The following is a 12,478-nucleotide window of genomic DNA, read 5'->3' on the forward strand; positions in this document are numbered from 1 at the left end:
TTGAATACTTTAGAGAGGTCCCTAACCGCAGACTTTCCCATCGCAATACGTTTTTTTATTTCCTGGCTGCTGGTGCCAAGAGTGTTGACCATGGAGCCAAGCAAACTGAAGCTGTGAACAATCTCAATCTCTTCACCATCCAACCTGATGCTACCAATTGGTCCAGTGGTGAGAATCGTTATCTTCTTGACATTGAGCCTCAGTCCATACTGAAGGCTGCAGTCCTTGACCCTCTGCAGTAAGTGCATGAGGTCCTCCTCAGTTTCAGCAAGCAGGGTTGTGTCATCTGCATAACGCAGATTGTTGATAGATCTTCCACCAATCCTAACTCCACGCTTCTCTTCATAGAGCCCAGCCTCTCGGATAATCTGCTCGGCATACAGGTTGAAAAAATAAGGAGATAGGAGGTACGCGGTTCAAATCCACCAGATGCTTTGCTGGAGAAGGAGGAACAGTCTCCTCCTATGCCAGTCAGATCTGATTTGACGGTACATGTAAAAATAATATAATAAAAATAAAAAAAAGAAAAAAATTAAAAAAAAATAAGTAAAGTCGCTCCACTCTGTCCCACAGGGCTGCGGTGGGTCAGAACTGAGTGAGGAATCCTGGTGGCACGATGGTTAAAGAGGTTGGCTGATAACATAAAGTTTGGCGGTTTGCACCCATCGGTGGTGAGTCAGGGATAAAGGAGGCTGTTTGTTCCCACAGAGATGAGACACGAAGAACCCGAGGGACAGATCTTCTCTGTCCTCCAAAGTCGGTGTCCACTCGATGGTGGTGGGGCTTGGAGTTCAGGAGGGTGGAAGCCCCCATGCCCGGCACCAGCCCCAGGAGATGCCCTCTCTGTGGCTTGGGAAGGAAAGTCCTTCTTCCTTCCAGGACCTGTTGCCAAGTGTTCCTGGGGGACCTCCTGGGGTCCTGACCTCCCCTCAAGTCAAGGAGCTTCCTTGCATGGAGACATGAATCCAGACACACCCCACCACAGGTTCTCGCCAGTGAGGAGACTCCCTCACAGCTCATGTCCTTCGTTTTCTAAAGAACTGCGGGGCACACACTAGAGAAGCTTCCCCGACACTGAGTTTAGTCCTGGTGGCATTAAGGGGTGTTGCCTTCCACCCTGAATCCTTTTACCACTGCATAATTTCCACATGGTGGTGGCGCTGCTGCTTTTTAATATTTGTGTGTGTGTGTGTGTGTGTGTGTGTGTGTGTGTGTGTGTGCTGTCCAATCAGATCTGACTGGTACAGGAGGAGATTGTCCCTCCTTCTCCAGCAGAGCATCTGGTGGATTCGAACCGCGCACCTTTGGGATTGCAGTACGTTGATTCTTTTTCAGTGCACCTTATTCACGGCCCAACTTTCAAATACACAGGAAGGTATTGAAAACGCCACGGCTTGGATCAGGTGCATCTTAGTCTTGAAACTTACCATCTTTACATGTATGGAGTGAGGGGGTTAGGATACGATTCAGCCCCTCCCAGGAGGCAGCGCAGGGCATCCTGACACAGAATGCCCAAGGCTCCAGCCACTCTTCGAGACGTGTGCCGCTGACACGGGGCTTTTTTTCTTACATTCATTCTCTCAATCATCGTTTCCTTGGCCCTTCAACCATCTATTACTTTCTCCGACCTCCTTTCTGGCTGGTTTGTGGCTTTCAAGATAGATTTTGATCACCCCCTCACCTCTCATTTTAAGGTCGTGGCTGAGTTTGTGAACCACCTCAAAGGGCCTGGGAAGCAGATGGGGTTTTAATGATTTGTGACTCAATGTCTGTGGTCCCCTGGGGTTTCTCAGGTCTGGGAAGGAAGCGGATGTTGGTGGTGAGAGTACATGGACAGAATTAACCCTGAACCAGACTGCAATGTCTACAAAGAAGACTCTCCAGGAAATCACTAACTTGGGCACCCAGACACAGAGGGGCCCTGCTGGCAGAGAGGTTAAAACGCAGGACAAGGCGAAGTTCAGGTGTGTTGTTTATAGGTTCACTGGGTGTAGCAGTCAACTCAACGGCACCCAACAACAACTAGCACCACCCAGCCATAGAGCGGAACAACCACCCCCACCACCCTACAGGGAGGGACAACTCAGGAAAAATGGGGAACAAACCCTTGGTCTCTGGTCTTACAGATTTCCAAAAATTATGGTCTCCACAATCAACGCTCTTAGTACCAGCAGCCAGGAAATGAAAAGACAAATTGCACTGGGAAATTCTGCTGTCAGAGACCTCTCCAAGAGTACTGGAGAGCAACGATGTCAGTCTGGAGACTTAGATGTGTGTAATTCAGGACATGGTCTTTGCAATCACTTGCTATGTATCAGAGAACTAGACAATGGCTAGGGAGGATAGAACGAGAATTGATGCCTTTGATCTGTAGTGCTAGAGAAGAGTATTGGATATATGACGGACAGCTAAGAGAATGAACAGGTTCGTCCTAAAAGAGGGTGAGACCAGGCTGCTCCTTGGAGGCAAGGATTCTGAAACGTCATCTGACATACTTTGGGCATGTTGCAAAGAGAGACTGGTCCTTGGAGAGGGACACCATGCTTGGGAGGGTGGAGGGACAGCGCAGGAGGGGAAGGCCCTCTATGAGGTGGATTGATTCAGTGACTGGGGTAATGGGGATGGGTGTGTCAGAGACAGTGCGATTGGCACAGGATAGAGCAGGGTTTAGGGCTGCTGTACATAGGGTCGCTATGAGTCGCAGGCAACTCGACGACGGCACATAACAACAACAGTCATCCTTCAAGCCTGGATCTAAACTCACTCACATGACTCAAATTCCAGCCCACAATGTTGTTGCTGGTGTTGTTGTTGTTTTCCATGGAGCTGCATCTCCTAGTGACACAACAACACAGACCTGAGTTTCCCAGTCTGCACCACCCTCCTAGTCTGATATGCTAGGGCTTCTTGTTACAGTCATGGGGCCAATCTAACCCCTTGAAAGTCTTCCTCTCTTTCTGACCCTCCGCCTTTCCCAGCACGACTTCTTTCTTCAAGGCCTGACACCCCTCCTGACAACATTCCAAAATACACAGGTCTCACCCACCACCACGCCCTTGTTTCTAAGAAGCACCTTGGCTGTTCTTCCTCCAAGACAGACTGGTTTGATCCCTTGGCATTTGACAGCGTGTGGACCGTGACAAGCTGGGGGTCAGATGGAGGATGGGAATCCAGGACACTGAATCCTACACTGTCAAAACCAAGGCAGAGACCCAGCAGCGGTCGTGTGAACGGAACAAGGAACACTGCAATGACTTCAAAAATCAGGAAAAGGTGTGCATCAGGGTTGTACCTGTTCTCCTTGCTCCAGACAACAGCAGACAGGTCATAAAGGGATCGGAAACACCAGAGGGGACACACTCCTTAGGACAGGCAACCAACGTGAGATGGAAAGGGAAACGTTTGTCCCTCAGAAGGGACAGGCAGGGGGATTGGAGAAGGGGAAAGGTGGCAGAGGGCAAAGAGCTGTTCCTTTGTGTCAAGAAACAAAATAGGTATGAACTGTTGAGTGGATCTGCTCCGTCCACTTCCACTTGAATCACAGGAAGCTGTTTCCAATTCAGGAACAGCCCCATAGGGGCCCCTGGCCACTCTGCTCTCCCTTCCCCCCTGACCTCCACCTGAGCTGCTATCGAAGAATCTGTTCCCACAGCATCTTCGAAAGCTCATCGCTGACCACAGATTCCTGTTCCGGGTTCGCGGACTGAGAAATAACAAACTGGCTTCCAACCAAGAACCACTTCTGCTGTCTGCTTCTCCAAACGCAGAACTCATCTCTGGTGAGTTCACTTGACCCCTTTCCGGGGGAACTTTCTACAACTTTCCAGATTGTTCTGCCAGATTGGACACCACACTCATATCTGACCTTGCTGAACCAAGCCCGTAACATCAGAGAGGGGGGACGCTGAGCACGGGGTGCACTGGGTGGGGGGAAGGACAGCCCCATCAGGACAAGGACTAATTCTCTGCTGTCGCTGTGAAGTCCAACAAGGAGAGCTGGGAGCTCACTGGTTAAGGGCTCGGCTGTTAGTCAAAAAGGTGGCCGTTCTGGTGCAACCACTGTGGAAGGCGGTGTGGTGCTTTCTCAAAAAGTTGCAAATAGAGAAACCATTTGACCCAGCAATTCTACTACTGGGAATATACCCCAAAGAGACCATAAAAAACATCCAGACAGATCTATGCACACCCATGTTTATCGCAGCTCTGTTCACAATAGCAAGGAGTTGGAAACAACCCAGGTGCCCATCAACAAACGAATGGATAGAGAAGCTCTGGTATATTCACACAATGGAATACTATGCTGCATTGAAAAACAAGGAACTCATGCAGTATTATTCAAAATGGGTGACCCTGGAGGACATTATGCTGGGTGAAATACCTCAGTAGCAAAAGGACAAATATTGCATGGTGCCACTGCTGTAAAATGGGACTAAATATCAGGGTGGGGGTAAGACTGAGAAAAACTGGATAAATTATGTATACTGCACTGAAACAGATGAGGGAGTGAATAATTTAAAAGCGATGTATGGTAGGGTATTATGGTTATCACAAAAGTCCACAATTAAGGTTGCATAGTGGAATATACTTGGGGTGGTGGGAGGGGTGTGTGGGGGGATTGTGTACCAGGGAGGGAGTCTTTCTTTTACTTTCCAAAGAGAGGAGCGAACTGGGGGGGCAGGGAGAGAGGGCTGGGCAGGTAGAGAAGTGCAGCAATGAATGAATGGAAATCCAAATTCTCTGTAAATGTTCATTAAAATTATTTAAAAAAAAAAAAAAAGCTGGCAGTTCAAACCCGCCCGCAGCCCCATGGGTGAGTAGCCGTTTGTCGCTGCCACTTGGGGTCACCTCATCTGATCCCTCTCAGAGTGACCCTCTGCACAACAGAGCGAACCGTGCATGGTCCTGAGACGGCCACAAAATCCTTGCCATGTCTGCTTCGTGCTGGTGGTCTAGGACTGGGGTACCTCCGACATATGCCTGTGCATTTATTTTACCACAATTATTTTAAGAGAGTGAGTTTGCACCCATGTTGATTGCAGCTTTGTTCACAATAGCAAAGAGCTGGAAACAACCCAAGTGCCCATCAACAAACAAATGGATAGAGAAGCTGTGGTATATTCACACAATGGAATATCACGCTGCACTGAAAAACAAGAAACTCATGAAATAGTATACAAAATGGGTGAGACCTTGGAGGACATTATGCTGAATGAAGTATCTCAGTCACAAAAGGACAAATACTGCATGCCACTGCTGTAAAACAAGACTGGCATTGGGGTTGAGGGAAGACAGAGAAGGAGGGGAGGAATGATGTATACTGCATTGAAACAGATGAGGGAGAAAACTGTTTAAAAAGGATATATGATTAGGTATTACTGTCATGACAGGAGTCCAGAGTGAAGGCTGCACAGTGGAGTGGACTTGGGGGGAGGGATTGTGTAACAATGAAAGACTTTTTCTTTTACTTTTCAAGGAGAAGAGGGAACTAGGGGGGAGGGGTGGATAGGGAGGAAAGTGCAACAATGAGTGAATGGAAACACTAAGTCTCTGTAAACGTTCATTAAAATTAATTTATTTTGGCGAGCTCTGGTGGCCTAGTGGCAAGAAGCTGCACTGCAATCTCAGAGGTACACGGTTCAAATCCACCAGATGCTCTGCTGGAGAAGGAGGAACAATCTCCTCCTATATCAGTCAGATCTGATTTGACGGTACACACAAAAAAATAATGAAATAAAATAAATTTTTTTTTAAAAATTAATTCTTTGAAAAAGAGAGAGAGAGTGAGTTTGAGAGTCTAAACTCATCTGAATTGCCAGAGTGGGGGGTGAGCAGTCCTGGGTCTTCAGGGGTGGGGTGTAGGACCCCTCTGGACAAGGCCAGGGGCTGGGTCAGCTGTGCCCCGTGCCACCCCCAGCACCCACCTCATCATACACACACACAGAAAACTCCGTAAACTGTCATCGGCCAAAGTCATATAGCCGCCGGTCACCTCACTGCCCCATCACAGCAGGAACTTGACTATGCCCGCTAGATAGCTGATAAAACAGGCTCAGAGGGAGGGCTGGGTGTGTGCGAGACCCCCCCCCCAGGAGCTGTCACATGCCTTCCCCATGCTCTGAACAGTTACCTCCATCAGTATATCACCCAGCACCCCAACACCAAGGAGGGGTGGCGTTCGAGACAGTTTACACTATGACCCTTGGTCCACCCTTGAGCTGAACTCACCCCACAGCTTAACTTATAGCCAAATCGCAGATGGACATACAAAGTGACCAGTTAACAGCAAGGAGGCGTTCACCCCTCTGTACAAGCAAACAGACAAGATTATCAAGAAGGCAGCAGCGGCCTGGGCCCAGAAGTCAGAGGGGCAGGAAGGGGCAAGAGGAAGAGACAGAGAGTTGAGTAAAAATTAATAAACAGTTAAAAAGATGAGGAAAAAGTTGAGTGAAGGGAAAGGCAACATCCCATCAGAGGTTGATTAGACACTGTCATAAATTAACCAGATTCATCAATGGTAATAAATGGTATAAATCAAAAAGTCCTTGAGTGAGTGCCTGGAAGATTAAAAGATTTTTAAAACTTCACTCAAAAGAAAAATTCTTTTTTAAAGGATGAATGGAAATAAAAAACAAAAGGGTGGCAGTAGCAATAATTTCAAAAACTACTACATAACTTGAGAAGGACTGGAGAGCATTATGCTGGGTGAACTAACTCAGTCTTATAAGGACAAATACTGCACAAGACCATTATTGTAAAAATAGAAGGATAACTACTAAAACATGTATGGGGACCAAGAGGAGAAGGGGTGAAAGCAAAGGGGTGAAGATGAGCGGGGGGGAAATTATAAGGTTGCAGAATTTTGTGGGCAAAAAGAGGGGGTAAAGTAAATGGGAACGATCCAGCAGGGATGAGGAAAGACGGGGTGATTAATGGTGGGCATAGTTCAGTGGTGATTAATTTTCTAAAACAATGAATGGAAATAATTATAAAAAGCACAATATGAAAAAGATATATATGAGATTGTATGCAAAGCAATATAAAATTAAAATTAAAAAGAAAGGAAAAAAAGGGAGCTCTGGTGGCCTAGTGGCAAGAAGCTGCACTGCAATCCCAGAGGTGCACAGTTCGAATCCACCAGATGCTCTGCTGGAGAAGGAGGGACAATCTCTTCCTGTACCAGTCAGATCCGATTTGACAGTATACACACACACACACAAATAATAATAAAAATTAGATTTTAAAAGAAAAAAAAAAACACAACACAGAAGGGTGAGGCGGGAAGGCTGCTGTCAATCCGGTGGGACTGTAACCAAGTGTCTTGTCACAAAATGTGTACATACTGTTGAATGGAAACCATATTTTTGCTTTGTAAATTTTCACCCAAATCACTTCTTTTTTTTTCATTTTTCCTTTAATTTAAAAAAGAAGACTCTGACAGAGGACTGTAGGAGAGGAAGACACGACATATGCCTCACTCAACGTGAAATCACAGATGACCACTCAGAGGTCACCCCTCACTCGGCCATTCCGGTCCAGCTTGTTCTGGGCCAGCCCGGTGCCCACCTGCAGGCCGGCCGGCTGTCTCAGTGCCGTCCAGTGGGAGCTGACTGCCAGCTGACCCTCTGCTGGGTTTCAGAGGTGCCCACCTGCCACCGTGCCCCTCCAGCTGCTGTGGTCAGTGGGGCGGTGACACGGTGCCACACTGCCACCCGGAGGGCGCTGCGGGGATGGCGGCCACATCCAGTCTGCAGACTCTCGGGTTATTTGGGGAGAGGGTGACCGTCCCGGGATGTGTCCAGGCCCACCAGGCGCGCACTTTCAGCCCACAGCCTCCGGGCCACCTCCTCATCCTCGGCCTCCGGGGCCGGGGCCTTCTCTTTGAGTCCGCTGAAGTATTTTCCAGAGACGCCTTCCAATTCCTTGGCTACGGCCAGGTAGGTGCTGGGCTGGGCGGCCAGTTGGGGGGTCTTGACCAGAAGCCAGAAGATGGGCCCTGTAATCGGTCCAGAAGGCGTACACTGTGCACACGTTCCTGGAAGAGGCCCTCCCCTCCCTCAGGGGCTCAGGGGGGCTAGGAATCACCCCATACCCACATTGCAGCAAACAGTGTCCACTATGAACACTTATTTTTTTTTGTCTGCATCCTGAGCCAGCTTTCCACCTACCCCTCTCTCTCTCTCTTTCTCTCTCTCTCCCTCTCTCTCTCTCTCCCTCCCTCCCTCTTTCTCTCTCTCTCTCTAGCACTGGTGGCCTAGTGGCAAGAAGCTGCACTGCAATCCCAAAGTCACACGGTTGGAATCCACCAGCCGTTCCACAGGAGAAGGATGGGCAATCTCCTCCTGTGAGATTAACTGTCTCTGAAAACCCGCTGGAAGGTCAGCTATGGGTCGGACTCAGAGAGCAGAAAGGTCTGGTATCTACACAGAGCATCTCGGTCATCCATCAAGTCAACCAGCGTGTGTGGCCCCCGTGGATAGGGACACCAGCGCTCCGTCTATCTCATAGTCCTCTCATTTTGGTACAAGAGATTTAAAGAAACACAGAAAGATGACTTGCCTCTCCCCTGCCCCCAGGAGACCCAGAAGAAAGGGCAGGAGTGAAGGCCCTCGAGAGGGGACAGAGTCTACAGGAGGTCCTGATGCTCAGGCCGGAGAGAGGAGTGGGGAGTCAGCCGAGAGGGCCGGTGGGCAAGGACGGGACTCACCAAGCGTGAAGCTGGAGAAGGCGGAGTTGTGCATGCCCGTGTGTCTGCCCAGCTGCGTCCTGGCCACGCCAGGGTGAAGCGCGTTGGCCGTCACACCGGTACCTGGACAGAGAAGCAGAGAGTGAGGATAGGAGGAGAGACAGCAGGCCCGTGTCTACCCAGCTGCGTTCTGGCCACACCGGCTGCAGCATGTTTGGCTGTCACACCAGCCCCCGGGCAGAGAAGCAGAGTGAGGCTGGGCAGAGAGATGGCAGGCCCACCCTTGACCCGGAAGGCTGAACTCTGGCCCCACCTGAATGATGCTGTTTCTCTAGACCCAAGTCCAGACCTCACCTACCACGTTAACACTTCACTGCTGGGTCATGGATTGGATTGGGCCCCCTAAAGTGTGAGTTAACTTGGTTGGGCCACGATTCTCTGTGTGTTGGACTGAATGACTTAACAAGGCAGGGAAGTGGTCTCCCCATGACCTGATAAGCCAATCAGCTGTGGGAATATTAAGGGTGGGACGTTGTTGTTGTTGTTGTTGGGTGCCATCAAGTCGACTACGACCGATAGCGACCATGTGAACAACAGATCTGATCACTGTCCTGTCCAGTGTCGTCCTCACCACCTCCAAGACACTGTGGCCCCATGTTCAGTCACCGTCAATCCATAATCCATCTTATTGACGGTCTTCCTTTATTTTTTTTTTTTAATTTTGAGGATTTCCTCTCTTTGATTGGCCTTCTATCGTTCCCAGCATGTCTCTCCTAACAACATGCCCCAAGCATAGGAGAGGAAATTTCATCATCCTTGCCTCTACGGAGCACTCAGGTTGCACTTCCTCCAAGACCTATCTGTTTGTTCTTTCGGCAGTCCACGGGATATTCAGTCCTCCAACACCACAACGCAAAGGCATCGATTCTTCTTCTGTCACCTTTACTCACTGTCCAGTTGTCAAGACACACAAAAAGCAACTGAAATCACCATAGCTTGACTCTGGTGCACCTTAGTCTTTAAACTGACATCCTTGCTCTTTAGAACTTTGGATATTGGGGTGCAATGCCCTTACTAAGACCACCTGGTCTGAGGAAAGGGGAGTTTTCCTGAGTCATGTCCTGCAACACCTTCTAGTTTATAAGGGAGAGAAGGACGAAGGAGCACACACAGAAAGGGAAACCTATTAGCATTAGCAAAGAGGAGTGAAGGGCGGAGTGCATCCTCGTGGCCAAGATCCCTGTGATAGGTACCTCCTAGACCCAGGGGAACTCTGACACCAATTCACATAGAGGAATGCTGGAATTCCCTCAGAATGCTGCACCCACGGCAAGGATACAAGAACCTTTCTCTACAGCCAGTGGAGAGCCAGCCTTCCCCCAGAGCTGTGGCCCTGAGTTCGGACTTTCAGATCCCTAACTGTGAAAGAACACAGCTTCTGTTTCCACAGTCCTGTTACAGCAGCGTTGGACTACTTAGTCCAGGGAAGCAGAGGGGCTCCCCGCCCACGTACCGTGCAGCCGCCGGCTCAGCTCCTTTGTAAAAAGGACAATGGCCAGCTTGCTCTGGCAGTACGCTGCCTTGGTGTCATACTTCCTCTTCTCCCAGTTCAGGTCCTCGAAGTCTATGTGGCCGGCAATGTGGGCCAAGGACGAGAGGTTGATGATCCGAGAAGGGGCTGAGGCCTTCAGTTTTTCCAGCAGAAGGTTCGTCAAAAGGAAGTGACCTGGATGAAGAAAAACCAATTTAAAAAAAAAATTTTAGGCAGCTCTGATGGCCTCGTGGCAAGAAACTGCACTGCAATCTAAGAGGTGCACAGTTTGAATCCACCAGATGCTCTGCTGGAGAAAGAGGGCCAGTTTCCTGTACCAGTCAAATCCTATTTGACAGTACACACACAAAAATAACAAAATTTTTAAAAAAATACTTTCACCAGCAGATTAGAACAGTATACCTGATTTTTTAATAAATAATGTCTTACAAATAAAAACACATTTAAAATTTTTTAAAAAAATAATAATAGTTTGAATCCACCAGGTGCTCTGCTGGAGGAGGAGGGGCAATCTCCTCCTGTACCAGTCAGATCTGATTTGACGGTACACACACACAAAATAATAAAATTTTAAAAAAAAATAATACTTTCACCATCATATTAGAACAGTATACCTGATTTCTTAATAAATAATGTCTTACAAATAAAAACACATTTAAAATTTAAAAAAATAACAATAATAGTTCAAATCCACCAGATGCTCTGCTAGAGAAGGAAGGACAAATCTCTTCCTCTACCAGTCAGATCTGGTTTGATGGTACACACAAATGATAAAAGAAAAAAATAATAGCTACATGCCAAGGCATTTTCAATTGCTACCTATGCATCCGAAAGGTGGACAGTAAATAAGGATGACCAAGGAAGTATTGATGCCTTTGAATTAAAATGTTGGCGAAGAATACTGACTAGCCCAAGGAACTGCTAAAAGAACCAACATATTTATCTTGGAGGAAATGCACCCAGGGTGCTCCTTGGCTGCAAGGACACAAATTCTAAGCTGCAGCCACTCAGTGCGCTGGGTTAACACGTTGCCGCAAATGACGGCAAAATGTGCATCTAAGCACAGCTGTCAATTTAAATGTGTGCGGCAACGTGTGCGGTGAGGTTCTCCTGGGCATTGCAGGAGAGTTGCATCCCCGACCTCCTCCCACCAGATGGCAGTGGCACCTTCCACTCACGCCCCCAGGTGTCAGCTACCATAGAGTTGATTATGATTCAGTAGCCCCTTGTGATGGAGCTGCCCCATTGGGTTATATTAGCTGTAATCTTTTGGGTGTTTTGTAGGTTTTTGTTTCTTGTGATTTGAGTGACAGTTTCCTAAGCAAAATGGTTTCCCATTTAACAACCCATCCCATTTAGTGTGAGGTTGACTGTGGTCCCCAGCATGTAACAGCACTCTTCCCACTCCCTCCCTGGGATTCCTGTTTCCACTGGTCCTGTTTTCTTCTGAGCTCTGTTCTGTCTTCTGAGCTCTGTCCCCAGGCATCTAGTGCCCTTCTGACTTCAGATGCTACACTGCTCTAGGAAGGGTGCCCTCACTGCTGTTACTGTTCACTTCCTAGGACTGTCTATGCTTAGGCTGAAACCTGAGTTGCAGGGTGCCCTCCAGTCCAGGCCTGAAGAGCGTTCACAGGGTTGTATCGGCTGTAATCTCCGTTGGCTTCATCTCACATACTCGAGCACACTGCTAGGGGAGGCTATTTTTTGGAGAGGGACATCATGCTTGGAGGGGTGGGGAAAGAGAGGAATAACCTTAACCAGGTGGGTTGACACACTGACTCAGGTTCAGGGGTGACAGAGATAGTGAGGACGGTACACGACAGGACAGGGCTCAGATCTGTCCTTCACGGGGTCGCTGTGGGTCATACCCGACTCCACAATATTTCACAAGAATCCTCAGTAGAGCCAATCACCAAGTCCTTCTCTCCCTGAGCAGGAGTGCAAGACAGGCACAGATTAAAAAGAATGAAGTGCAGGGGTGACTGACAAACTGAAGGGCCGGCTGATACAGGCAGGCTGACAGAGCTGGAAGGACGGGCAGAGGAACTAAGAGACTGGCCAAGAGGAGGCAGGACAGGCTGACAAGCGCCGACGTCAAAGGCGTCCCCCAGCAGATGAAGAGTTGGCACATGGTCCATTCAATAGTCGGCCAGCAAACGTGGGTCTGGCTGGGTGCAAGACAGTCCCCACTGCCGCTGCAACGAGGCCAGGGGCCCTCCCAGGCCTGTGACCCCCCCCCACTC

The 12,478-nt window shown here is 48.7% G+C and overlaps 1 protein-coding gene across 1 annotated transcript in view; it reads right to left on the reverse strand.

Annotated features, from left to right (window-relative positions):
• Nucleotides 1-7,760: 7,760 nt before the first annotated feature.
• The window catches only part of RDH13 (retinol dehydrogenase 13 (all-trans/9-cis)), a 20,069-nt gene continuing 15,351 nt past the window's right edge, over nucleotides 7,761-12,478 (reverse strand). The window contains exons 5-7 of the mRNA XM_006901877.1: nucleotides 10,197-10,409; nucleotides 8,705-8,806; nucleotides 7,761-7,993 (exon numbers count right to left, since the gene is read on the reverse strand). Coding sequence (XP_006901939.1) covers nucleotides 7,761-7,993; nucleotides 8,705-8,806; nucleotides 10,197-10,409 — 548 coding nt within the window. The remainder of the gene's footprint in view (nucleotides 7,994-8,704; nucleotides 8,807-10,196; nucleotides 10,410-12,478) is intronic.

Source organism: Elephantulus edwardii, unplaced genomic scaffold, assembly GCF_000299155.1.
Source record: "Elephantulus edwardii isolate Elephantulus edwardi_28Jun2011 unplaced genomic scaffold, EleEdw1.0 scaffold00348, whole genome shotgun sequence".
Taxonomy (NCBI): domain Eukaryota; kingdom Metazoa; phylum Chordata; class Mammalia; order Macroscelidea; family Macroscelididae; genus Elephantulus; species Elephantulus edwardii.